Source organism: Notamacropus eugenii, chromosome 4 (genome assembly GCF_028372415.1).
Source record: "Notamacropus eugenii isolate mMacEug1 chromosome 4, mMacEug1.pri_v2, whole genome shotgun sequence".
Lineage (NCBI taxonomy): Eukaryota > Metazoa > Chordata > Mammalia > Diprotodontia > Macropodidae > Notamacropus > Notamacropus eugenii.
The window spans coordinates 396,035,228-396,062,367 of record NC_092875.1 but is presented as its reverse complement, the minus strand read 5'-3'; the positions used below and the strand labels follow the sequence as shown (position 1 = coordinate 396,062,367).

The 27,140-nt window shown below is 39.8% G+C and overlaps 2 protein-coding genes across 2 annotated transcripts in view; both read right to left on the bottom strand.

Annotated features, from left to right (window-relative positions):
* Positions 1 to 1,737: 1,737 nt before the first annotated feature.
* On the bottom strand, positions 1,738 to 5,015 carry LOC140501688 (selenide, water dikinase 2-like). The gene has a single exon (XM_072605529.1). It carries the CDS (start codon positions 4,582 to 4,584, stop codon positions 3,223 to 3,225), a length of 1,362 nt encoding a protein of 453 aa, XP_072461630.1. The 5' UTR covers positions 4,585 to 5,015; the 3' UTR covers positions 1,738 to 3,222.
* Positions 5,016 to 7,481: 2,466 nt separating this feature from the next.
* SERPINB12 (serpin family B member 12) overlaps positions 7,482 to 27,140 on the bottom strand; it is a 35,960-nt gene continuing 16,301 nt past the window's right edge. Inside the window, exons 2-8 of the mRNA XM_072605530.1 lie at positions 24,930 to 25,115; positions 20,434 to 20,553; positions 19,508 to 19,651; positions 16,594 to 16,711; positions 11,843 to 11,985; positions 10,506 to 10,673; positions 7,482 to 8,935 (exon numbers count right to left, since the gene is read on the bottom strand). Of these exons, the coding sequence (XP_072461631.1) occupies positions 8,531 to 8,935; positions 10,506 to 10,673; positions 11,843 to 11,985; positions 16,594 to 16,711; positions 19,508 to 19,651; positions 20,434 to 20,553; positions 24,930 to 25,097 (1,266 nt within the window). The 5' untranslated portion in view covers positions 25,098 to 25,115 and the 3' untranslated portion in view covers positions 7,482 to 8,530. The remainder of the gene's footprint in view (positions 8,936 to 10,505; positions 10,674 to 11,842; positions 11,986 to 16,593; positions 16,712 to 19,507; positions 19,652 to 20,433; positions 20,554 to 24,929; positions 25,116 to 27,140) is intronic.

The following is a 27,140-nucleotide window of genomic DNA, read 5'->3' as shown; positions in this document are numbered from 1 at the left end:
TGTTTTGTATGACTACACATATGTAACCTATATTGAATTGCTTGCCTTCTCAATGGGGTGAGTCGGGAGGGAGGAAGGAAGTTTGAATTTAGTTTTAAAAATGAATATTAAAAATTGTTTTTACAAGCAGCCAGGAAATAAGACATACAGGCAATGGGATATAGAAATCTATCTTGCCCTACAAGATAGAGGGGAAAATAGAGGGGAGGTGGATAAGAGAAAGGAGGGGTATGATAGAAGGGAGGGCAGAATGGGGAAAGGGTTACTCAGAATGCATGCTGTCTTGGGGTAGGAGGAGGGGAAGGGGGGGGAATTTGGAACTCAAAATCTTGTGTAAGTGAATGTTGAAAAGTAAAAATATATAATTTTAAAAAGGAAAAAGCTCACAACAGCTTAGATCCAAATTATTGATAAAAAAAAAACATACAAGACCAAGCACAAATCCTTGAGACACTATATGGGAGCCTACTTGTTTGCCTAGAGTCTGGCTTATCTAATTTTTTAAAAAAAGGTTCTGAAATGAAAAGGAAGAAACTTGCCTATTTATAACTACCAAACTAGATAATACAAAAGTGTAGCTACAGAATAGGAAAAAAAAAAAAAAAGCAGATGTTTCAAAAGTCAAGAAAAGCAGCTTACAATAAAACTCTGGGTTCTGTTTACAAACACAGATTGGATAATAAACAAGGTATACTAGAAATCTAAATTCAAGGAAGCAAATTTAACCTTAAGAGACTTGAGATGGGGTCCATGTCTAGAAAATTACTCTGGAAGGACATGTGCCTTATATAAAAGATTAAAAGGGGAACAGAAAAGAATAGCTAATTAAGAAAATGTTTATGTGAGAAAATCCATGAGTCAGAAGGGGAAGCCTGGAGAAAGAGCACTTAAGTGAAAACCAGCTAAAAGAGGAAGAGAATATCACTGTGAGAGTATACTATAGCTCACACATTAAAAAGGAGCAAATAGAGCTTTTTAAAAACCCTAAATAGGAAGATTGATACAGTAGTGATAGCAAACTACAACCACCCGGATATCTACAGCTTTCCGTGCCCAAAGCAGAGCAGCCAGCAGTTTTTTGGCTTGCCTTTATAACTGTATCCTTCAAAAGGTAAGAGAAGCAACAAGGTGAACTGTATTCTAGGGCTGACTCTCACTAACAAAGAGAAACTGGCTACTGAAGTAGAAATGGTAGCAACCTAGAAGAGAACAGACCATTCCATCAATTAGCAAGCACTCTGAGATAGGTGAACAGATTTCATAGTTCAGAGAAAGTAGGATCCCATGGAGTAAAATTTTGCAAAGCAATCAGTCCAGAAGGGTCTCAAGGATAAAATTCTGAAGATATAAAAACAAGCAACTTTGAGAAGGAAAAGGAGGCTTTGTCTCAAAAGTCCTATGTAGATACACAAGGAACTCATTAACCAACTCTGATTTTTAAAAGGTGGAAGACTGAAGGAAGGTTAGGTAATTGAGGACAAATACACAAGCATACTATGGTACTCTAAAAAGTGAAAATACTAAATACAGAAAAAGCTGAGGCTGATCAGGAATATAAGGAAAACAAAAAAAATTGGATTTAGCTTATATTGGTAAAAGGAGAAGAATAAAAGATGGGATAGTACTACTGATTAGAATGCATAAAGCATAATTAAAAGTTAATGCATAACAAGTAATAATAACAATAATAAACATAGCACTCTAAGGTTTACAAAGTGCCTTACATAGATTATCTCATTTGATCCTTAGCAAAGTTACTCAATTCTTTATTTCTCTTCCAAATGGAATAGTCTTTGGACTGGAAAGGACAGAACAAAAGTGGGTAACAGATAATAGAAACATAAGCAAGAATATATCAAGAAATCATGACTGAATAAATTCAAATGACTAGGCCCACATGAACTACTTTCCAGGGTACTTCACTTAAAAGAGTTGGAGAATATGATTGCTAAACCAGTCTGTGATATCTGAAATAAGTCAATACTTATATACTTAAAATTTGTAAAGCATTTTACATGCATTATTTCATTTGCACTTCATAACGACCCTGTGGGGTAAATACAAGTATATTTTAGTGAGAGGAAACAAGTTCTGAGAGATTACAAGTTCCCCATGATTACATATCTGCTGTCAGAGGAAGGACTTGAAACCAGATCTCTCCTATGTCTAGAACTCTTTCCAGAATAGAAGTGCCCCAGACTTGGAGAAGGGTGAAGTTGTACTGATTTTCAACAGCTATAAAGGCCAAAGAAATTAACTTTTTGATACCTATGAAAATAATAAAATGTATTGGAAAATAAATCATTCATGAGTATCTAGAAAAGGTTACAGTGCTCATAGTAAACCAGCATGGATGGCATCAAGGAACAGGTCATGCCAGACTTCTTTTCCTTTTTTGATGGTGTTGCTACACTGACAGATAAGAGGAATGCTAAGAATACAGTTTATCTAGATTTTATTTATCGAGATCTAAAAATTAACTTTTATTAGTTGAGTGATCAGGAATTGACAACTTAAGATTATACATTTTAGAGACACCAAGGCCTAGGCTCTGAAGTTTTGCTCAGCCTCTTCCAGCCCTTGATAGGGTTTTATGGGAGAGGCATCATAAATAGAGACAAGGCAAGGTTAGCAGAATGGCTTCAGGTCATTACTTCCCAACCTTTGGACAAGCTGCTCACTTCTTGGCCAGGGTGGGGAAGAGCCAACACATTTGGGGGGAAAAAAATCCAATAAATAATTCTAGATAATACCATCCTAGTATTACAAGTTGGAAAGTTTTTGTTCCAGGCTTATTTTGCTTAAGATCTAAGTTCTTTCCAATGTGTCTTTCGCCTTCAATAAATAATCTAATTTCCTATGTATGAATATAATCAAGCAATCTCTTATCACATAGTTCAAGAAAAATCTTAAAACTTTATGACAGCTTCATCTTGCTGGAGGAAGGGGAAATACAATTATTCTGCTTCTCTCCTTTAGAAGGCCAAACCCATCCACAGAGTAAAAAACATCTAAAATATAATTTATGACATTGAAATAAGCACAAAAGCAGCTGTTTTCCTTAACTGGCTCATTAAAGAAAGTGACCCAAAGAGGGCAACTTTACCATTCAAACAAGTTTCTTTGGAAATTTCCCCTTCCCCAAAACAATAAGTAGTCCTTTAAAACGTTCCATGATTGTGTCCAAGTCTATAAGGTCCAAATAAATGCTGCTTTGCCATCTCATGAACCAGGCTCAAGGCTAGCATGGGAATTATTGGGATGAAGAGGTACAGTGGCTCCACGTGGTGTGACTTCAATAATCCCTGGTTTGTCGATGATGCGGGCAGTCTGGTTCCCTTTTTCCACAATGCCAATAATCCATGCTTGGTGACCTTCTCCATACTTAGGAGACTTAATTTCAGCACAGAAGCGAGCTGCATGCTCTCGGGGCAAACAAATCAGTAAACCCCCAGAGGTTTCTGCTGATGTTCCCTGGAGAAGACCAAAACGCCCACTGGCCTTACTAATAGCAGCCATCTTAGCGATGATTGGAAGATTATGAATGACAAAGGATACTTGACTTCTTTGTTGCTTCGCCAAATTCTGAGCGTGTCCCAAGATTCCAAAGCCAGTGACATCGGTGGCAGCATGAGCATTAAAAGTGTGCATCAGTCCAGCTGCAGTTCTATTCAGCATGGCCATATTAAACATAGCCTCCTGATAGGCCAGTTCTACATCTTCTCTGGTTACCACCAACTTGATCTTATTCCACCTCTCCGGATTATCGAGCCACTGGTGGGCATTGACGGCCACCTGAGTTCCTAGAGGTTTGGTCAGCACCAGCACATCCCCAGGCACTGCACTGTCCGGCATGATGAACTCATTCGGCTGACAGACCACAGTGGCAACCCCTCCAATGATGATCCAAGGGTTGATCACCGTCTGCCCCCCGGTCACCGACGTTCCCCCTTCCTCAGCCGCATCCCTAAAACCTTTGATCATAAGAGGCATGATCTTCTCTTTCTCCTCCTCATTCATCTTTTGGCTGACACTGAGCAGCATCAGCATATTATCACATTCGGTAATGCCCATGGCATAGAGATCGCTCAGCACGTTGGCGCAGGCGATTCGTCCCATCATGTAGGGGTCTTCCACCAAAGGGTAAAAGAAGTCCGTGGTCTGCACCAGCGAAAGCCCTCCGTGTCTCAACGGGATCACGCAGGAGTCCATGCCTATGCCGAGGGTGGGGGGTGAGGGGCTGGTGCCCGCCGCCGGCGCCAGGAAGGGCCCGGCATCCGGCCCAGGCTCGGGGGCGGCCGGCCCCGCAGCCTCCTCCGCGGCGCTGTCCCCGAAGCCGAGGCCTAGGCCGGGGGCCCGCGGGGGCCGCTCCTCCGGCCGCGTCAGTCCCGCCAGGAGCGTGAGCAGCGCCTCCTGGGGGACCTTGCAGCCTCATCCCTTCATGTCGGAGAAGCTCGTCAGGCGCCAGTTCGGACTCAGCCCCAGCGACTGGGGCTCGAAGGGGCGATAGGAACCGGCGAAGGAGCCGCCGACCGCCGGGGTGACGGCTCCGTTCCCAACCGTCGCTGCCGCCGCCGCAGCCATAGCGCCTGCTCAGTTGCCCCCGCCCGCGCCCGACTCTCGCGAGGTTACCGGTAACTGCCCTTTTACCGAGCGTTCCTTCCGCTGAGCCTCTGACGAGTAGAAAGAGCGGAGCGGCTCACGCTGCCTGGTGCGCCAGCTCCCGGGCCGCCGCCGGACGCCCGACGAGGACGGGGTTCCGTGCTGCCGCTGCCTGGGGCGGGAGCTTCCAGTGCGGCGCTGGGGCGCGAGCTCCCGGCGGCCGCCGAGCGGGTCTCGTGCTGCCTCGTGCGCGAGCTCCGGGGCCGCTGCCGCAGAGCGCGCGACGAGTGGGAGGAGAGGATGCGGAATGCGCCGAACGGCCCCACGCAAAGAGCGCCGCTCTTACTGGCTCTGGGCCTTCTGGCGGAGAGGCGGCCCGGGCAAGTGCCCTAAGGGGGAAGTGGGACCGTGCTCTGGGGGCCCGCGGTTTTATCGGTGATGAAGGCGGGTCTGGCCGTTAATAATCAGCTTATGATTGGCAGCCAGGTGTTGGAGCTAAGGAGCCGCCTCATTTTTACTGATAGGAAAACTGTGGCGGGTTAAGTGACTTGTCCAGGGTCACACGAGTGATTTGGGAGATCAGATTCAAATCCAGGTCGACCTCACTCTAAGTCCAGCCCACACGCTGCTGCTTGTCTGCAGATGAAACAAAGTTGCAACAGTAAAGGTCCAAAAAGCTCTTGACGGACTGTATGAGTCGGGTCAGTTTCATAAGCTTGTCTGCAGATGAAACAAAGTTGCAACAGTAAAGGTCCAAAAAGCTCTTGACCGACTATATGAGTCGGGTCAGTTTCATAAGAGGGAATTTAATAGAGACAAATAAATGAAAAGTTTTTATGTTTAAAAACTCATTTACAGATAATGACAGTTTTCTCCTCCTGCGCTCCCCTCCAAAAAATCTGAGGCTACGAGCTCAGTATGGACTGTGATTTGACAGCCAAGAAATATGGTCTTCACTTGCATTAAGGTTCAGTGTCCAGGACTAGGTAGGTGATGCTCCTTCTACTCTGATCAGACTCCAGCTCCCGAGGATTGTTTTCATTTATGACCCGCACATGTTTGGAAGGAACTTGATAAGCTAGCGAAGATCCAGAGGAGGGCAAACTAAGGGCTTGGAATTCACAGCTATGTAAGTTCTGAGGCAGCTAGGTAACCCAGTGAATAGCACCCAGGGCCTGGAGCTCCCAGTCCAGCCTCAGACACTTCTACCTGTAGGACCTTAGGCAAGTCACTAAAACGTCCGCCTCAGTTTCCTAAACTGTAAAACAATAGCACCTACCTCAGGGTAGGGAGGAACAAAAGAGATTTTTGTAAAGTGCTTAGCACGAGTCCAGCACGCTGCCGGAGTTTAAAAAGTGCTTGTTGGCCCCACCCCCTCTCCCTTCTTGGGTCCTGTGGTTTGTTGATGTTTGTCCTTGGTTCTGGAAGAGGACCGCCTACGACATCAGGAAGGCAAGAGAAAGATCTGAATGACTAGAGATAGCTCTGAAGCGGTGGAGACCTTGGCCTTTCCAAGCTAAGGTTTTCGCCAAGTCTCAGTTCGCCTGAGGCAATGCCCCTAACGGATTAAGGCTAGGTAAATCTAGAATGGCCTTTTTTACCTTGTCAAGATAAGAAAAAAATCACTCTGGAGGGGAAGACCCTTTGGGTTTCTGGACAAAACAGAAAGAATTGCTATTGACACTTACTCTGAGCCATCCGAACCCAAACAGTGATCAAGTAAGGCTCCCCTCCCTATTCCTGCCCCATTCTTAAAGGAATTCTTGCTATTTAGACTGGAGAACAGAGGACTGCAAAGGGGAGAGGAGACGATGAGGAACAGCAGGTATCTTACAGTCTGTTCTTCAGTGATAGACTCCGTTTATTTTGCTTAACATCAGAGGGCAGAAAGGCTATGTTTTATTATGGTTTTCTTCATAGCCATAGCAACGGTAATACTAAGTAGGATCACCGAAATGTGATTTTAATACAGTTAGATTTGATGTAGGCTGTCTTCCCATCCAAAATGATTGGGGAGGGAATGAAATTGGATTCCCATAAAACAGAGATTTTAAAAGACTGATTTGCCTCTTATGTATCTCCTCTTACCACCTTTCCCTCCACCTCCCAGCCCCATTTTAGATAGGATAACACTTTAGCTCCTTTTAGTTAAACTAGAAGATTGTAGATTTAGACCAGGTGGAAGAGACTTCAGAGCTAATCTAGTCCATTCTCCTTTGTCTAGATGAGGGAAATGAGTCCAGTAGAGGTTAGACCTAAGTAACAGGGGTCTTATGACTGGACCGTGAGGGTTATAGTTGGTCTTGGGAGTTTCTGTCTGTAACTCTTTAAGTCGAACTGTGAAACACATACAAGTGGCCAGGCACCTACTAATGCCTGCACCCAATGTTCTCTATAAATGAGTTTCTATATAGTCAAAAAAGGTGTCCAAAAGAATAAAGGGTGTCACTGTTCTTTGTTGTATCAGATATCTAGAGAATTTTGCATGGGAGGAATTTCTTTTTCTGTATTGTATAAATGAATATTCTCATTTGAAACCTTTCTTTGAACTTTTGACAGTGTGACAACTTTAACTGTCACCACTGCTTTCCTGGGATACCTGGGATTGAATTAAGCAATTCTATGAACTAGAATCTTTTATACTCTTCTTTTTTACCTAGCTGTTTGACCCTGGCCAAGTCACTTAACCTCTGTATGCCTCAATTTCCTCAACTGTAAAATGGGGATCATAATAACACCTACCTTCCAAGCATATTATACGGATTAAATTTGATAGTATTTGTAAAAAACTTAGCACAGTGCCTGGCACATAGTAGGTACTTAATAAATAAATATTTCCTTCCTTTCTACCTTAACTATTTAAATAACATAGGCAAAGGTTATATGGATTGTGCTTTACATCTTTATTGTTTTGTTCAGTAAAAAACAATTTTTTTCATTACTTGGTAACATGATTTGGACATTTAAGTTAGCAAAATATCTTTGTTTACTTAAAAAGAACATTTTGAATCCATGTAGATGATATGTTAGCAAGGAAGACAGATAAGAAAGGTTAATTATCTCCCCAAATTCACCAGTCTACAAATGTGAGGATTTTATTACAGTGGACAAAACATGATTTTTCTATGATTCCTGAGAAATATCATCTTGGTTCTCTCTGAAAAAGGTAGATACTTAACACACTCCTGTTTACGTAGGAGAGAATAAGTCTGATTTTCAACCTTTGGTAAGTTTTAACTTAGGTATTTGTGTGGACTGGAGCACTGTTTAAATTTCTGTAGTAGGCAAGTGTTTATGGAATGGAATTAGCACAGTGTCTGACATAATAAATGCTTGTGAATTGATTGATGGATGGTAGAGAGTAATTTTTCCCTGCAGCTAAAGATGTAAGGAAGAAAGACAGTACATTTTCCCTGCTGATATCCCTGTATGTCCTCTCCCCAGGACTGTTATCTCCCCTGTAGAGGCAGATGTGACTTATGGAAAACATTGCCCATTTAACTGTGATCTCAGGCTTCTGTTTTTCCTAGGTTCTCTAATAGAATCAGTTCCTTTTCTGAGTAGTCTAGGGAATCTGATCACTTGGTTTCTTAGTAACACAGGAAGACAAAATAGGAAAGATAATAAGCTTTTTTCTAAACTTTGTTGATGTGGAAATCTGGGGGTCAGTGAAGATAAGTGGACCTGGGAACTGGCAGGGGATCTGTCAGCAAAGAGAGAAATAGTACTGGCTAAGTATTGTGTGGAGTAAGCGTCCAGGAGAGAGGAACAGGAAGTGACACTAGCAGATAGCTGGGGGTTGAGGCTAGTGGGATTAGGCAACTGACTGATAAACTCTAATTCAGGTCCCTAATGCCCATGTTATAACAAAGGGAGGCTGCTACCATTTTCTTGCTGCCCCATAAAGTAGAGAGAAATAGACCCATTCTCAAGGGGAGCAGACTTTGCCATAGAAAAGGATGGTGTCTGTTTTGTTGTGTTTGATGAAAAATAAAAATGGGTGATTGACATTAAATGTTACAAGAGGTGACGCAGACTTTGTAGTAACCACAGCTCCAGTGGCAGCTGCTGCCTGGGTACCATCCTCATTAACCTCCACAAATGTCTTGTGGACAGCTTTTGACAAATACAGGTGGGAATTTGAAGATATTCCACTAAGATCAGACTTGGCTTCATCAAAGACATCTGTGATCCCCATTTTTTGGAGAATAAAGTTGAGATCCAAGTTGCTCTCCATGGTGAATTGGGGAAAGGAGATATCTACCTTTTCCTCGCACATAATAGTGGGACTGGTCCATTCTGTTATTTTCTCATGAGTCATCTGCTTTTCAAGCTACCAGGATGAAAAAGGATAACCAGTATTAGTAATGAAAAGTCTGTTTCCAAAAACTGAGGTTACTATCCATAGGTGCTGAATATGGCAAGGGTTTCTCTCAAGCATATTTCATTTTAAAACTGTTCCAGGTTAGTTCTTTTTTTAAAAAGCTATCTTAAATACTTCTGTCCTCAGCTGGAGTAGTGACACATTTCCTGATCCTTTAATTATCTTTGGAGTCTAGTGGTTGTGGTTTGTCCTTGTTTCTCAAAGAGGACCTCATATGACATCAGGAAGATGATGACACGACTTGCAATTGAATTGGGTTTAAACAAGGGAGGGCCGTGCAAAGTCACCAGCCTCACTTTCTCCTCCAGAGCCACGGGGGATCCTGTGGCCAGATATAGATCAGGAAGACTAGAGATAGCCCAGGATACAGTGGGAGGCCTTGGCCTTTTTAACCTAAGGACTTTCTGAGTTCTCACTTCAAGTGAGACTGTGCTCTTTCAGTGAATAGGCCTGTTTAAGAAGTGAGCCTAGGGATGGCCCCTTTAATAAAAATAAAAAATCAAACTGGGAGGGGAAGATTGCAGAAAGAGAAACAGTTACTATTTACATTCACTCTGAGCCTTGAGGGCTCAAAAAATAACCGTTAAGTGGTGCTTAGGCAGGGACTTATTGTTGGCACATCTGTGAGAGTGGGAGTGAATTGGGTGTAAGAAGTGGTCTTTAAGAAAGAAATCTAGCCAGTAAACCCAAAGATAACTAGATAACAAAGAAGGCGCTTTCCGTATTTGATGTCTACCTTCCCCTGATTTGTAATAGGAAAAGATTAAGATTTGAGAAGGTATAAATTTCCCTTTGGCTATAAAGACAAGAGAGAGAAAGATCCATTTAATTTGAGCATATTGTCTATTCAAGAATTTGTTGGACAGATATTTAAGGATAAATATGTTTAATTGATGGATGTTTTTCTCAGTATTTCTGACAGTCGAGGTACAGTTGAACGTCAAGAATTAAAGTCATCAAGTGTCTCTTCTATGTGTGTAATCCACAGAATAACAGAATTTGGGGGTTAGAAAGGACCTGGGGACCAGCCAATCCAGTATGTCCTCCCCACTACAGGTCCCTGATAAGTGATCATCCAACCTCTGCTTCAAGACCTACAAAGAGGGAGAGACTACTACCTCTTCAATCGTTCCATTCCACTTTTGCAATTCTAATTGTTAGCAAGTTTTTCTTTATTTAAGCTAAATTTGATTCTTTGCAAACTCCCACTCATTGCTACTGATTTTTCCCTCTAGTCAAGAGAAACAAATTTAATCCTTCTTCCACATGACAGTCTTTCAAATTCTTGAATACAGCTACCATGATGTCCCCTTGAATCTTCTTTTCTCTAGGGTAAGCACCCCCAATTCTTTCAACTCCCTCCCCTTGTGGCATGGATTCAAGCCTACTCACCATCCTAGTTGCTCCATCTCTGAAACTCCCATATTTATCAGGGTATATTTAGTTAATTCGTTTGCTTTTACCTGGCCTATGATTTCATTAGGTAGTTCCCAGCCGAGAGACAAAAATATTAATTTACCTCTTCCAATCCAGTGGAGTCCTCAGCAGGGAATGTGGGCAACAGCACAAACATGCTGAGTTTTCCCTTGATGTAGTTCATCTCAAGAATCTGTGTCTTTAATTCCTCAATGTAACCAATTCTAAATGTATTCTGTTGTCTCATCATTTTCACATTTTTCTGCTCATTCTGTCAACAAAGGCAGGAAAGGTTAAGAGAGAACTAGCCTTTCTCACAGATATTCAGTCTTGCTCATGATTGCTTCAAGCAAAGGGGCATGTTTTCCCGGAATTCAAGAACTTGCTGAAGTTAGAATGATTAGGTGATCTGAATTACGCTGATTTCAGGCTTTTGGTGCATTATCCTCTGTGAGTCACTGCTCTTTAGTACATGGGAGTGACCACATTATATAAAACACTAGTGCGGGATGCTAAGGGTAATGGCAGATTAGAATTCAAATATACATCTTACTCTTCCCACTCACTCTGATTTTTAGAATAATAATCCATGGGAAATTAAACAAGTAAAATCGATACTCTGTATTTCATTCTCCATTGAGTTACCAATATCAATATATTTTGAAGTTGCAATTATACACAAAAAGATACTTAATAGATCTTGGTATTTCCGTGTATGGGCTTAACCATGGTTCACTGTGTCAAGGATATATGATCTTATCCATGCAAAAAAATACCTCCACTAGTATAGAACACAAAAAATCTACAACTTAGTGGATAGGTTTTAGGAAATTGCCTAAGTCTCGAAGAAGCAAAATGTCATGGTCGTGATCAGGTAATAAGTGTCAGACTTAAATCCAGGTCTTCCTCACTGCCAAGTTCCATTAGGCCATGATACCTGTGGTTAACCATAGGGATCTAGACAGAATCTGTGATTTCATTAACTTTGGGAACTCACAGGTGAGGAATTTCTCTTTCCCAATGCAGGTTAGCACATTCTCTGCAATTTATATTCTTAGAAAGTTACCTAGAGCAGAGGTATAAAACTCAAATATAAATGGGTTCTTCTGATGCTTATTGACTTAGAAAACCACAAATTAACATTGTCTATTTTGCATTGTATTTTTATTTTGTCTAACATTTCCTTATTACCTTTAAAACTGCTTGTGGCCTTGCTTCCTTCCCCTGTTTGAGTTTAACACCTTTGGCCCAGAATACTAAGTAGTTAATTAGCAGGGTCACACAGCTAAAATATATAAGAGGTAAAACTTGATCCCTGTTCTTCCTGGTTTTGAGGTGAACTCTTTACTCACTGCTCCATGCTGTATCTATTTAATACTATTCTCAAAACTGATATAATGACTGGTGTCTTTAGAGTAATATGTATTTAGAGATGGCTACCTTATTTATCCAGAAAGGTGAATCTTCTGTTTTTTCATAGTCAAAACTTTTTTCCCATTTGGCCTTGAAGTAGACAGCATTCACCAGCACCAACACTGTAGACTTAGTAATGTTGTCTTTGTCAAAAAGGTCCTTGATTTTACCTGAAGGAAACATCCCAAAACGCATTCTAAGTGTGAAACATTTTGCTGTTGTTCACTCGTTTCAGTTGTGTCCACATCTTCATGATCCCATTTTGGGTTTTCTTTGCAGAGCTACTGGAGTAGTTTGCCATTTCCTTCTCCAGCTCAATTTATGGATGAGAAAATGAGGCGAAAAGGATTAAGTGACTTGCCCAGGATTACATTGCTAGTAAATATCTGAGATCACATTTGAACTCAAGTTTTCCTGACTCCAGGTCTAGCAGTCCTAGCACTGTCCACCTAGCTGCCCAAGTATGAAATACCACGGTCATGTTAAAAATTATGAGCTGATATTTTTTGTCTTTAAAGTTTGCAATTTTAATTTCCTCCTTACAAAAACCCTGAAAGTTGGTGTTTTATTCTTATTCTCATTTTAAAGATAAGGAACCTGAGTCATGGATCTTAAATGATTTTGCCAAGGGTCATAGAATCAGTGTCTGAGGAGGGATTTGAGCCTAAATCCCTAATCTGAGTCCAGCATTCTGTCTACACAATCATGCAGCTTCAACCAATAGTGAGCCAGGGTTCCATGATATTTCTTTTGTTTGTTTGTTTTTAACTTTTTAGGCTATTTTAATTATTCACATGAAAAATGTATACCTCAGAACACTGAGTGGGCAACACTCCCCTCTCTATAATGTGCCTCAGGCTTGATCTTAAAGATATAACAGCACAATCACAGAATCATGGAATCTGGAAAGGGCATTAGGGTCTATTTAATCCATACTACACCCAAGAAGCAGCCATTTATCACTAAGTAATCAAGAACCTCTTCCCTCCCAAACCAGTCAAAGTCACTCTGCATGGGCTCTAATTGTCAAGAAGATTTCCTTATATCAAGATGAAATCTTCTTTGCAGCTTACACCTAATACTTGCTCAGCCTACTGAGAACTAGAACACGTGTAATCCCTCTTTCATGTGACAGCCCTTTAAATCTATAATAGCTAGCATGTCCCTTCAAGGTTTTCTCTTCTGTAGGTAAAATATCCCCATCTTCTTCAACTAATCCCCTATGGCATGTTCTCCAGTCCTTTTACCATCCTGGTGACTCGTTTCTTTCCCAAAAAGTGTCACCCAGATCTGAACACAATACTGAAGATATGGTATAACTAGGTCAGTGTACAGTGGGACTGTTGCCTAGACACTATGACTCTCTTAAGCCTAGGATAGTATTTACTGTGTTTTTAGCTTTTGTATCAACACTGTTGACTCATACTAAGATTGCGGGTCAACTGAAACACTCCCATCTCTTTCACGTAAGCTAATTTCTCACCATGCCAGTTTCATCCAGTACATGTTCTGGTTTTTTTTTAATTCAGGCACAGAACCTTGCATTTATTTTTATTAAATTTCATTTTATTAGACTGAGCTCAAATGTCTAGCCTGTAGAGATCTTTTGAGTCATTGTTCTTATTGAAGTTTTTAGCTCCCCTCTCCGCTTTGAGTCACATTTCTCTTGTCAATGCTGCAGATTTAATAAGCATGCTACCTTTATCTAAGTCACTAATAAATATTATACAAATAATAAATATGACTAATATAATAAACATAACTAACATGAATACAAATATAACTAATATGATAAATGTATCTAATAAATCATATATACATAATATAACTAGTAAATCATATAAATATATAATATGGCAAATATAACTAAAAAATACAAATGCAACAGTAAAGGCCCAAGGATAGATCCCTGAGGCACTAAACTAGAGACCCTGCTCCAAGCTGATATCAACCTATTAATCAACTACTTTTTGGATCTTGCCATTCAGCAGTCTGATTCTACCTAACTATACTGTTGTCTAGTCTGTATCTCTCCATTTCAACCACAAGGATGGTAGGAAAGACTTTTGTCAAATATGTTGCTGACTTCTAGATTAACTATAATACTGCCTGTGATTGACCAGCCCTATAACTGTTCTAGGTTAACTATAATACTGCCTGTGATTGACCAGCCCTATAACTTTTCAAAGAAAGAAATGAGATTCATCTGTCATGACTTGTTCTTGAGAAAGCTGTTTGGGTTTGTTTTTTGTTGTGTGATCACCAGTTCTCTTTCTAAATGTTCCCTAACTCTCCTTTTAACAATACAGTAAACTCTAGAATTTTCCAGGTTTTGAAGTCAAGCTCGTTGTTTGTCAATGCTACATTTGTCTCTCTTTGGTCCTGCAAATTTGGTCCCTTCCATTCTCCATGATCTGTCAAAGATTACTAACAGTAGCTTGGAAATCTCATCTGCAGTTCTTTCAGTATTATCTGGCCCAAATGACTTGAACTCATAAAATATATCTCCCCCATAACCATGATTAGATGGACCATTTAATTTGGCTCTGAGAATACTCTTCCTTACATTGCTATTGACCTTTTTATTGAAAAGAGGCAATACGTTCTTGTCCAAAGATCACTGACTTTGGAGTCAAAGGACCTGTCCTATTGTGCTCTAGTACTTATTATTTGTGAGTCCACCATCATGTCAACCTTTCTGAGTCTTAGTTTCTTCATTTCCAAATAAACAGGTAGATGAGAAGACCTCTATAGCCTCTTCCAGCTCTAAATCTTATCATATTATACATACATCCTACCTCCCCAACTGGAATATAAATTCCCTGGATGCCTAAAATATGCTTGTATCCCACACAGAGCCTAGAGCAGTACTTTGCATATAGCAAGAGCTCAGCAAATATCTGTGAATAAATCAAAGACAACATGCATAGCTCCATTATTAGAAATCCCAGCAAGTAGCCTGATGGTCAATGAGAGAACACGGGAACAGGGTGAGAGTTTGTTTTGTTTGACCATACCCATTTGTTACAAGGATTTTGTTTGTCTTCCTTTTTTCCTTTTAATTTGTGGAATTTAAGAGAAATGTTCATTGAAAAATAAAGAAAATAAACAGATGCATTAAAAGACACACACATGCTACAGACGCATTCCCACACAATTCCAGTAGTCTTAAACTTAACAGAATTAAGCTTCTTATTTTACCAACTTAAATACAAACGTATTATTTGTATGTCACAAAGGTAGCATCTTATTTCCAAATATGATAGTAGAAGTAATGGAAAGAATACTGCTCTTGGAATAGGAAGACTAGAGTTTGGGTGTGACCTTAGGCAAATCATTTTAGAACTCGGGGGCTCATTTTGCTCATCTATAAAATGAAAGGGTTGGGACCAGTTATGTCTAAGGTACCTTCTAAGCTTGACAACGTATAACCTGCTTATTAGAGATAACCATAAGAATACATAATTATGACAGGGAGAATAAAGTTGGAAAGAGGATCAAGGGGAGAGAGATGTAACTTCATAGTTACTGGGTCATGGCCCACAAAATCACAGTAATTAACCCTGAGGAAAATGTGGCTGGTATTCTAGACTATAGGTATTTAAAGGTAATATTTAAATATGATTGGAGTTGAATGGCCACTTTTGAGGCTTCATCCATAGAAGGTCCTGTCCAATGACTTTTTAATATAGACATATCAAAATTCGAAGTATTTTGATCCTACCCACTGGTGATCTAATCACAGTCAAAGCTGTGCCAAGAAAGGGAGAGGTCCCATTTTTAATGAGTAGTTCTGCTGCCTCTTTAAAATCGTGGATTGAGTGTTTTTAAAAGGACTATGTATATAGATGTGGCTTCTCTTTTTCAATTCATGAAAATATTCTGTTGACGCTATATTCAGATCTCTACCTTTCTCCATTCTCTCCAGGATCCCTCTTCACTCAGGATAAAATATGCAGTATTGGAAGAAAGTATGAGGAAAATTGACCTTTATTGCTTCAATTTTGTTTTGGTAAACCTATGTCTTTGCAGAACTTAAATTCTGTGTGGTAGCTGCTTTATATTTAATAGAAATGGAAATTCTGAATTTCCTGCTGGTGTTCTCCTTTGTCATGTGGATGATGTTTTCCTCACTCTGCAACTAATTATTTTAAAGAAAAATATCTAGGTTCCATTGCCAGCCATGTTGGCACTCGCAAAACAATCTTTCTTTAAGCACCAACAAATACTTTACAGAGCCACTCACTGGGTGGTTAGCAGTATAATGCAGGAGGCAAAGCATTGGATCTGAACCAGAAAAACAACATTTATTCAGTAATAGCAACATCAGAAAGACAATTTGGGAGACTTAAGAACTCTGAAGTTCCAGGAACTGGGTGAGAATCCCAACTCCAACACTTGCTCTATGACCCTAGGTAAGACACTTAAGCTTTTCCATCAGCCTCAGTTTTCTCACATCTAAGATGAGAATGATAACACCTATAGGCGAACCTCATAGGGTGGTGGAGTTTGATCCTGTCAAAGACTTTTCAAACCATCAAGTACCATTTAGATGTCAGTTTATTTTGTCATTAGTGTTATTACTACTATTTTTATGTATTTCCTTGTGTCTTAGCAATCACTTATTCTCTCCAGACCCAAGTTATTTTATCTTCAAAGGAAATGGTTTGAATTAGATGGATGCTAAGATTCCCTTCTAGATCTAAATCCTGTGATAAACATGACAATCTAAAAATCCTTAGTTTTCCAACTCATGTTGTTGACTCCCACTTTCTTACCTTGAGTTTGACATTCAACCCAGAAATTAATCTGTTGTCTGGATTTTTCTGTGTCTTTTCGAAAATCCACACTCTCAATGGTTGTATGATAAAATTCCATCATACTATCTGAATATGCCTGTTAGATTAGGGGAGTAGAAGATATTACAATAAAATCATATACAATTACTAAATCACCAGCTAAGTAATCCAATAGTAGTAGGAAAACAAACTCAGAAAATATTGATAATCATTGAATATAGTAGAAATGGATCTTCCCATTCCTACCCATATCCAGTCTGAATGAATCAGGATCATTTGAGCAACTGCATTGAGTTAGCATGGTCATGCATTAGGGCAAAGTAAGAATAACAAATTCCTTTCCACCCCAATATCCTTGTAATTCCACATTCCATTTATATAGCCTGTGTACAAGCTGGATATCTTTTAAGGGGCATAGACTATATCATCATCATCACTAATATTCTTGTTATTATTATTCCTTGTGGAGAATCAAAATCCAGTACACAAAAATCTCTTTTTATTTGTAAGAAGAAAGTTTGATTCTACTCTAAACTAGGAAATACCTTGAAATGTCAGCCCCTTCCAACTCTAACGCATCTTAGTATCCTTTCACAAATTTAATTTTGATTCCTAAGAATTGTGGTGCCCCCAAAGAGCAAAAGGCATACTTCCCTGTTCTAGGAGTTATTAAGATTACATAAGGCCCCAACTGATAAGTGGTCAAAGGATATGAACATGCAATTTTCAAAGGAAGAAATTAAAGATATCTATAATCATATGAAAAAATGCTCTAAATCACTATTGATTAGAGAGATGCAAATCAAAACAACTCTGAGGTACCACATCATACCTATCAGATTGGCAAACATGACAGAACAGGAAAATGATAAATGTTGGAGAGGATGTGGGAGAGCTGGAACACTAATTCGTTGTTGGTGGAGCTGAGAGCTCATCCAACCATTCTGGAGAACGATTTGGAACTATGCCCAAAGGGCTACAAAAATGTGCATACCCTTTGACCCAGCAATATTGCTACTAAGACTGTATCCCCAAGAGATCATAAAAAATGGGAAAGGGTCCCACATGTACAAAAATATTTATAGCAGCCCTCTTTGTAGTGGCCAAGTACTGGAAATCAAGGGGATACCTATCAATTGGGGAATGGCTGAATAAATTATGGTATATGAATGCAATGGAATACTATTGCGCTATAAGAATCTGATGAACAAGAGGACTTCAGAGAGGCCTGGAAAGACTTATATGATCTGATGCTGAGTGAAAGGAGCAGAACTAGGAGAACTTTGTGCACAGCAAGGACCACAGTGTGTGAGAGTTTTTTCTAGTAGGCTTGGATCTTCATAGCAATGCAAGGAGTTCAAAAAAAAAAATCCCAATGATCTTCTAAGGCAAAATGCCTTCCACATCCAGAGAAAGAACTATGGAATTTAATCACAGAATGTAGCAGATCATTTTTCTGTGTGTGTTTAATGTTTTGGTTTATTATATGATTTCTCCCATTTATCTTAGTTCTTCTTCGTAGCATGACTATAGTGAAAATGTATTCAATAGGAATGTATGTGTAGATACTATATAGAATTGTACGCCATCTCAAGGAGGGATGGGGGAGGTAGAGGGTAGGTGGGGGGGAAATCTAAGTTTTATGGTAGTGATTATAGAACACTAAAAATAAATAAAATTTATATTAAAACAAAACAAAAAAAAAGATTGCGTAAGGCTTGATCATAGAATCATTGGTTTAAAGCTGGAAGGAATTATTAGAGGCCATATAGTTCAGTCTCATTTTCCAGAACAACAAGGCCCAGGGAAACAGTGACTTGACCAGTGTCACAGAGCTAGTATCTGAGGTGAGATTTGAACCTAGGTCTTCCTAATTCTAACTCTAATATGTTATCTGTTCTACCATATTGCTTCTCTTTCTGTTTAGAATGTCTCACCATCAGTTGAAATGGAACAAATGGATCCTTGTAGGGCCCACCACTCCATAGAATCCATTGTTGCTAGAGAAAATAGTTGCTAAGGGGAAACCAAGACTGGGTATGCAGGTAGATTATGCAAATTGGAATACTTCCAGTCTAACCCAACACCTTGTTCCTCACTGATTCAAAAATCATTACTATATTTCCTCAGTTTCAAGCTTTGTCTCCCATTGCACACATACCCTCTCCCTTTTTTATACTCCTTATACTTTTTACCTGGCTTCTTCTTCAGATATGTAGATACATAAGATACTACTACCTGCAGCCTGTGAAGGTCTGTAATTGGCAACCCCATCTACTGACTTTGGCCTTTGTTGCAGACATCATTACTCTCTTTTCGTTCTAGTTCTAAAAACTCTATCTCTGGTCACTGACCTCTGCTTCCCATACGATTCCCATCTTCACCTTGTTGACAAGATGTATGGTGCCCAGACATCTTGACTGAAGCCTTTCAGGGAGGCTTCAGGGTAGACCATGCAGTGCATAGAACCACAGCTGAAGCTAGATGGTTAGGCCATGGGAAATGGAATAGTGAGCCAGAGAAGTACACAAAGCATAAATGGGAGCTGTTTCAGTGTGAAAGCAGAATTTGTTGTGGACTGTTGCCAAACTGAGGTTGGACAGGAATGACCTAGTATGCAGCAATCATGGTAACTTTCTCAGAACTAGCAGGAGGAACATATGATTCTCAGTGACAAAGCTACAAACCAAAAACAGGAGCTGCAAGGAGGAGCCTTGTATGGGAAAAAAATCATAGTGCAAAGTTCAGACACACAGGCACAAGTGGTTACCAGTTACCATCTCTACCATGTTCTTTTGTCCATCTGTTGCATTGCCCTCAAGAGGAGCGTTGTAACACACTGCCCTGAAAGGGGAAGAATTTCAAACTTACTTGCTAGCTGTGTTTTACTTACAGCACAAATTGGAAATTCCTGCTCTCCATACAGCCTGTTGGCCATACTCAGGATATAATCACATTTTATCCTGTCCAGCTTCTTCAGCAGCTTCCCAAAGCAGGAGTCAGAATCTCTATACTCATTACTCAAGCACTTCGTATTCTTGATAGGACATAACAAAATTGGATAAAGTGTCATTAATCTGTCCCTTGAAAACACTCTCTTATCAGGCATTCACTTGTTATTATTTAACTAATTTCATACAAGTATAGTAGTATTTCTATGTCGTTTTTAATTTTTAATTGTAGTACAGAATACTTAAGTAACAATAAATATTTTTAAAGGAAGCCACATACAAGGCATCTTCTTTCATCCTACTGGATTGCCCTTAAAAGGAATGCTATAAAATATTGCCAAACTTCATACAACCCCCTTACCTGGATATCAGGATCACAACAGGAACTTGCTATCCATCCTCCCCTGAATTCTACAAGATGGTCCCAAGAGAATTTTTTAACTATTGCTGCAGCCAAATTTCTGATAATTGAACAAAGAAAAACTTCTTTGTATTTTTTAGGTGAGAATCATTATAGATACCTCCCTGAACCTGCCCTGTCCTAAGTCACAGCCTCATCTAGGGTAGGTAATATCACCTTTAGACCTCTGGGGTAGCAATTCCTACCTTCCTTTTTGCAGTTTCAGAAAAAAAAATTACCAAATCCACTAACCCAGAAACTGGCAGGTGAGAAGAATCACAGAGATACTTTTGGTCTCACATTGGTTTTTTTCCTTGGTTCGTTGGGTTGTTTTTTTGTTTTTTTTTTTTTAAGATGCATGGGATCCAATGCTGTCTTGAGCTTTTATCTTCAAAGAAAACCCAAGCAGCAAACAGAAGACTGTCTTTATTGAGAAGGGAGATCAGTTGATTATGATAAGATAGATACCTGTGGATTTGGAGGTTCTGATGTCTTTTGCTGGTCCTTTTTGTCTTCTTGACTTATTTCTTTCGAAGAAATTTCAGGTTCTGTGCCTTTACTTTGTGAAACTTCATTGAAGTGTAGCACCTGCAGAATGGGAGTGTGGATATAATTTAATTAAAAAAAACAAAACACCTAGACCAAGAGCCAGAAATTTTCACATCTAATCCTATCACTTAACAGTCCATGACTTCAGAAAAGTCATTTAGCCTCTTGAAGACTCAGTTCCCTCATCTCTAAAGTAAGGACCATATCCACATCTCTCGCTCCTGCCACTCCCCTTTTCAGGGTTGTTACAAGAATTGGAGGAGGTCATTGGAATGAAGGCACTTTCACAGAATTGAGTTGAAAAAGACTTCAGAGATAATTTATTCCAACCCATACTTGAATATGATCCATATCTTATTCAATATTCTCACTTGGTCCTCCAACCTGCCCTTGAAGACCTCCAGAAATGTAAAACCCACTACCTTGTGAAGCAATCTATCCACTCTTGGGTAGCACTAATAACTCTAATTATTAGGAAATATTGCCCTAAAGAGAGGCCCAAATCTGCCACTATATCACTTCCTACATCGCCACTCATTCTGCCCTCCAGAGTCAAACAGAACAAGTCTAATTCTGCCTTCTATATGTCAGTCCTTTGAAGATTTGAATATAGTCATATTCTTTCTAAGTGTCTCCAAGATTAAACATAAATCTATCCTTTCTGGGAATATCTTCCAGTCCTCTCACCAATATTTCTTCTGTCTCCTGGAAGCATTCCAATTTCTTAATATCCTTGCACAGAAGTGAACATGAGAGTTTGGATGTAGCCAGATCATGGCAAAAGATAGTAGACCTATTACATTAACTGACAGAGCTGTGGCTTGAATCCAGATTTTCTGATTGCAATGAACTTTTTAAGTGTTAGGACTTAATTAGTATAATGCCCATAACATTGGTTTTCTGCTTCTAAAGCCCTTTCCATGTGTTAAGATTATTAGATAAATTCCCATGTTACAAATGTTAAGGGAAAATTAATACTGTCCTTCAGACAGACTTTTGTAATCAATCAATTAATAAGCATTTGTTAAACTCTTAGGATATACCAGACACTGTGCCAGGTAGTAGCAACACAAAGATGGAAATGATACAATCCCTGCCTGCAAGGGACTTAGATTCTTTTAGGAATTAGTATGGATTCTGTGGTTTTCCTTAACCTGAAGTTCTTTTCTTTAGTAAGTGACCATTTAAAAAAATTTTCTGGCCAAAAAACTCCATTTATCTATTAATCATCCACTATAGACACTGTCAAAAGAGAAACTAAGGAAGCATGGTTTGAAGCCCTGCAATAGACATGAGGAAAGTGAGTTCATGTCTCCATATGCCGCTTGTGGCAACTGTGACAGGCCCTTATTCACTCCCCTCCCCCGGGCCTTAGTATACTTGTCTGTCAGATGAGGGCCTTGGGCTAGAGGTTTGCTCTCTCAAATCCATTTCAGCTTTTAATATTCTGCAATTCAGATTGTGTTTCAAAGGCTGCTCTGAAGGTTCGTGAGGGTTTCCTATGATGATGTTTTGCAGTAAGCAAAGAGTTATTTAGGCCCTTATGAAAGGGCACCATTCTAAGATCAAGGCCGCAGCAAGATAGGACAGTGGTTAGGGCGCTGGCCCTAGAGTCAGGAAGGCCAGACTTGCCCTCCAAGATTACCTCGTATCTGTTTTGTAAGTGTTTTTGTATTTGTCTTTACATGTTCATATTGTCTGTCCCATTCAAACATGAGCTCCCTTAAGGGCAGGAACCATATCACTTCTGTCTTTGCATATCCAGCACCTAACACAATGCCCTCACACATGATGAGTGCTTAATGAATGCTTGTGGATTGATTGATCAATTCCATCCATAGTCAATACTAAATCACTAGAGCAAGAAACTGAAGGTATTGTGGAATCATGAATGGAGACCCAGACTCAGAGTCAGGGAAAGTGGATCAAGATCCTCCTTTGCCATATATAAGCCATGTGAAACTGGGAAAATCACTTAACATCTCAACTCTTAAGACGGCAAGTTGCAGTGTAAGTGCTGACTTACTTAGTGGAGATTCCTATGCCCATGAAATCACAGGTCTGGTTCACCAAAAGTGAAGGTAGGGAAAGGAAGGAAGAGAGGAAGGGAAAGAGATAGGGAGGAAGAAAGGAGGAAAGAAAAGAAAGGAAAGGAAGGGAGGAAGGAAGGACAAGAAAGGAAAGGAAGGGAAGGAAAAGGAAAGAAAGAGAAAGAGAGAGGAAAAAAGAAAAAAAGGAAAAGAGAAAAACCAATAATTGTGTAGAGAAACAGAAAAGGAAGCATACTTCCTCAGAAAGAGAGGTGAGATACTACTACTGTGTCAGAATGTTATATGCATTGTCAGCTAAAGTCATTTTCTCAGGTGTTTTCCCTTAATTGATTTGCTTATTACAAGGAAAGGTTAAATCAGAGTGGGGAGATGGGGCATTTCCAATAATGACTGTGATGTAAAAACAAAAGACATTAACAACACATTTCAGAAAGAACCCCAATACGTTGCATGTAAGTAAAAAAGTATAGCACCTAGAACAGAGTGAGTGCTTAATCAGTGTCCATTGACTGACTGATTTACAAATCAGCTCCTCTTAGCAACATTTACATACAGTCTCTTCTCTTAGTCTGACTCTCTACAAGGCTATTGAGTGATAACTGTGTACATAATCTTAAACTTTTGGAGGTTGAATTATTGCAAGGATCAAATGATATCTTGTAACTCACTTTATCAATATTACATATATGAATGTGAGTATCCTTCCTCTTTCTTGCTTTTTTCCTCCTCGTCCCTTTTCCCAATAAAAGAAGTCCTGGGTTGGAGTCCTCACTTTGGCCTCTGGGAAATCCCAGCCTCCATGAATCTAATTTCCTCATTCATAAAATGGAGATAATGATACTTGTTCACTTTCCTCAAAGAGTTACTGAAAGAACCAAATGAAATAATGGATGTTAAGCACTACCTAAATGAAACATATTATAATTATTTAGCCCAGAGGTGCTGCCTTCAAAGAATTAACCAGACAGTTGAAGAGACACTAGATTGGGAGACAAGAAACCTAAGGTTCTAGTCTCAGCCCATCTACAAATCATCTGTATGACCTTGGACTTGACCTGTCAGCCTTAGTTCTCTCTTCTCATAAATGTTAAAGTTGGCCTGGGCCCTTTCCAGATCTAAAAATCTCTGAGTCTATGAATCTGCAAAATATACAAACAGAAAAATCATGTCCAACACCAATCAGGATATCATTGGTACCACATGAATGATACTGACCATCACTGTCGCTCCTGGGAATTCAGAAAAGGGACAAGTCAACATGGCTTTGCAGGCTTTGTGAGAGATAGGAATACAATTGGTGCTTGAAGGACTTAGATCAAAGGAGAAGAAGGAGGAAGGGAATTGTAGGCAGAGACAGTATGAGCAAAGTGTTGAAGAAAGGAGTATGAGATAATGAGCAGATACTGGGCACAGTAAAGGATTCAAGTTCTTAAACTGAGCTCTTATTCAGACAAGAGAAGGGAAAGGCATTGAGTAAGTACTTTCTATATACTAGACACTGTGCTGAGCACTTTGCAAATATTATTTCATTTGATCCACATAACAATCCTGGGAGATAACTGCTATTTTATAATCCTCATTTTATAATTGAAGAAATGGAGGCAGACTGAGGTAATTGATTTGTCCAGGGTCACATAGCTAGCAAGTGTCTGAGGACAAATTTGAATTCAAGACTTCCTGACTACACCCTGTGCTTAATCCACTATACCACCTAGACCCTTAGAGAATAACTTTTACCATGCAGGTAAAGATACTAAATCTGAAGGATAGTAAGAAATGAATCTTGGGCTCTAAAAATGTAAAGTATAAACAGAATGGGGTCCTACCTGAGGAGGACTTTGCAAAATCTCTACAAAATCAACTTAATTTTTTCCAGGATACTTTTGATAAATTCCCTTTTACCATGTTTGCTTGGGATCCTGGTGGAGTTTGTTTTGCTTCTTTTGGTTAAGTAGCTGGTTTTTTGGGAAGGACTGGCCTACCCAGCATATAGAAGTCCTGATGTGACCTCTCTAGGTCAGGCTTTTCATCATGGTTGCCACAGAAACAAGACAATTCCTGGCCCTTCATTTGGAATCAATTCAGTCTGAACCATAAGTAATGGTGCTGCCAGGTTCAAAGAAGGAAGCTATCTGTGGCACAAAAGATTCCCCAAATCTTCACAAAGATGTGTCTGCATATAAACTGTTATTTCACACATCATTTTCAATTTAAATTTCTTCTTCAGTTTCTTGATAATGAAATGAGTTTGATTATATAGGGACTGATCATGGCAGTCCATTGAGGACAAACAGCAAACAGCAACTTTGTATGAGTACTTGCAGTGAGCACCGAGGTATGGGAAACATGACAAGAGACACTTACTTCACTGATCTGGTCTGCAGTAGAGCCTTTAGCCCCTAGGCTGATCATGCCAAAGGCAGCTGAAATGCTCAGAGGACAGATGAAGATGTTTGCCTGTTCATCAACTTTACTTAGCTCTTGGAAAAAGTCCAAGCAAAACTTGGTATTGGCTGTCACGAGGGAGTCCATTGTGAAGCTGAAAGTAGGCTAAAAAAAAAAAGAAAAGAAAATTCTTGGATTAAAATATGTCACTCTAAATTCCACAGCATATTGCTGGGAGCACTTATTCATTAAGATTTGAAAATATAAAATATGAAATTCATAATCCTCCTGATACAGGTCTGCTCCACTGCTGGTGCAATGCTCTCAGGAGTCTCCTTTGTTCTATAGGAATTGAAGTGAATCATTGCTCTTCTCCCCAGGTAAATGCCCACTCTGGTCAGCAGCCAAGAAAAGCATCCTTTTCTGTTTTCCCCTCCTCACAATGCAGTACCTGGTTCTGTCTAAATGTTCTGCCTGTTTCAGTTCAATTTGTCAAATGTCCATTAGGACCCTACTGCCTACCATGCCTTGCCCTATAGAGGATACAATTTAAAAAATACATAATGCAAGCTACAGAGTATACAGTCTAGTAGGGGAGATGAGAAATATACATAAATGACAGAGTAATATCAGGAAGTGAGAACTATATTGGATAGTGGTTAGAGAGCCAGGAAGAGCCGGGTTCAAGCCTCACATCTGACACACTATCTAACTGTGATCAAGTCACTTAAACTCTTGGTCTTCTAGGCAAATCTCTAGGCAAGGAAGATGACCATCTTGCATTGCTCCTGGAAGTTCCTCACCAGATGTTCCCAGTACCAAGGAAGTCAGTAGTCCAGTGGGAAAAATAGGAGGGGGACAAAAAAGAAAGTAGGACATGATTAAATATATGAAAGTCAAACAGAGTGAAGTGAGTGATTCACAGTGGTAGGGATCACTTCTTGCTGGGAAATTGGGAAAGGTGACACCTGAACTGGACTTCTTTGAAGGAGGAGAACTATGTCAGTAACTAAAGCTGAGGGATGTGAAGAGAGAAATCCAGGACAGGAGAATAATAAACAGTTTATATTTATAAATTTTTATATTTAAAAATTTATATATATGTACAATTTGTAATATTTATAAATAAAAATGCACAGAGATAGAACAGGAGGAGTTCAGGGAATGACAAGTCATCTAGTTTGGCTGATGTATGAAGAGCAGTGGTGTGAACTGAGACTGGAAGGGTTATTTAGAATGAGATGTAAAGGTGAGGTCCTGAAATAGAGTGGTGTCAATGGGAGTTGTCCCAACCCAAGATGGGAGGGAGGGAGTTCCGCATCAAGTAGAGACTAAGATGGCCATTTGCTAGAGATATTACAGAGAGAATTGGTCAGATATGGATAGGATCAAATGACTGCCAGGTTCTGTGATACTATGGAATAGGCATTAAAGATATTGCAGAAATAGAATATAAAGGACTGGATAACTGATCTGATGTACACAATGACAGAAGCAAAAAAAGAATAATTCTGAGTGACCTTACACAAGTCATTTAACCTCTCATCTGTAAAGTAAGGGGCAGCTAGATGGTGCAGTAGATAGAGTGCTGGGCCTGGAATTAGGAAGAGCTGATTTCAAATCTGGCCTCAGATACTTAATAACAGTGTGACCTTGGGTAAGTCACTTAACCCTGTTTGCCTCAGTTTCCTCATCTGTAAATAAAATGAACTGGAGAAGGAAACGTCAAATCACTCCAGTGTCTTTACCAAGAAAACCCCAAATGGGGTCATGAAGAGTTGGACACGTGTGAAAAATAACTGAAGAACAGCCTCTGGATGAAAGAGTTGGGCCATGTGGTCTCTAAAGTCTCTTCCAGGTACGATACTATAACCCTATGGTTAGGGGGTTTCAAGCCTGAGTAATAAGGAAGGAGGAGGTGCCACTGACAAAAATGGGGAGGTGAAGAGGAAGGACGTAGTTTAGAAGGAAGATCATGTTAATCCTCTGCCGGATACATTTCACATGTCAGTGTGCCAGTCAGGTGGAAGTGTCCAGCAAGCACCTGGAAGTGAGAAACCGATGCTTATGGGAGAGGTTGGCTCTAAAGCTATAGATTTGAAGGTTTAGGAGTCATATTCACAGAGGATAGTTAAACTCATTCAGAAGGATAACATTGCTGAGAGAGAGTATAAAGAGAAAAAGAAGGCA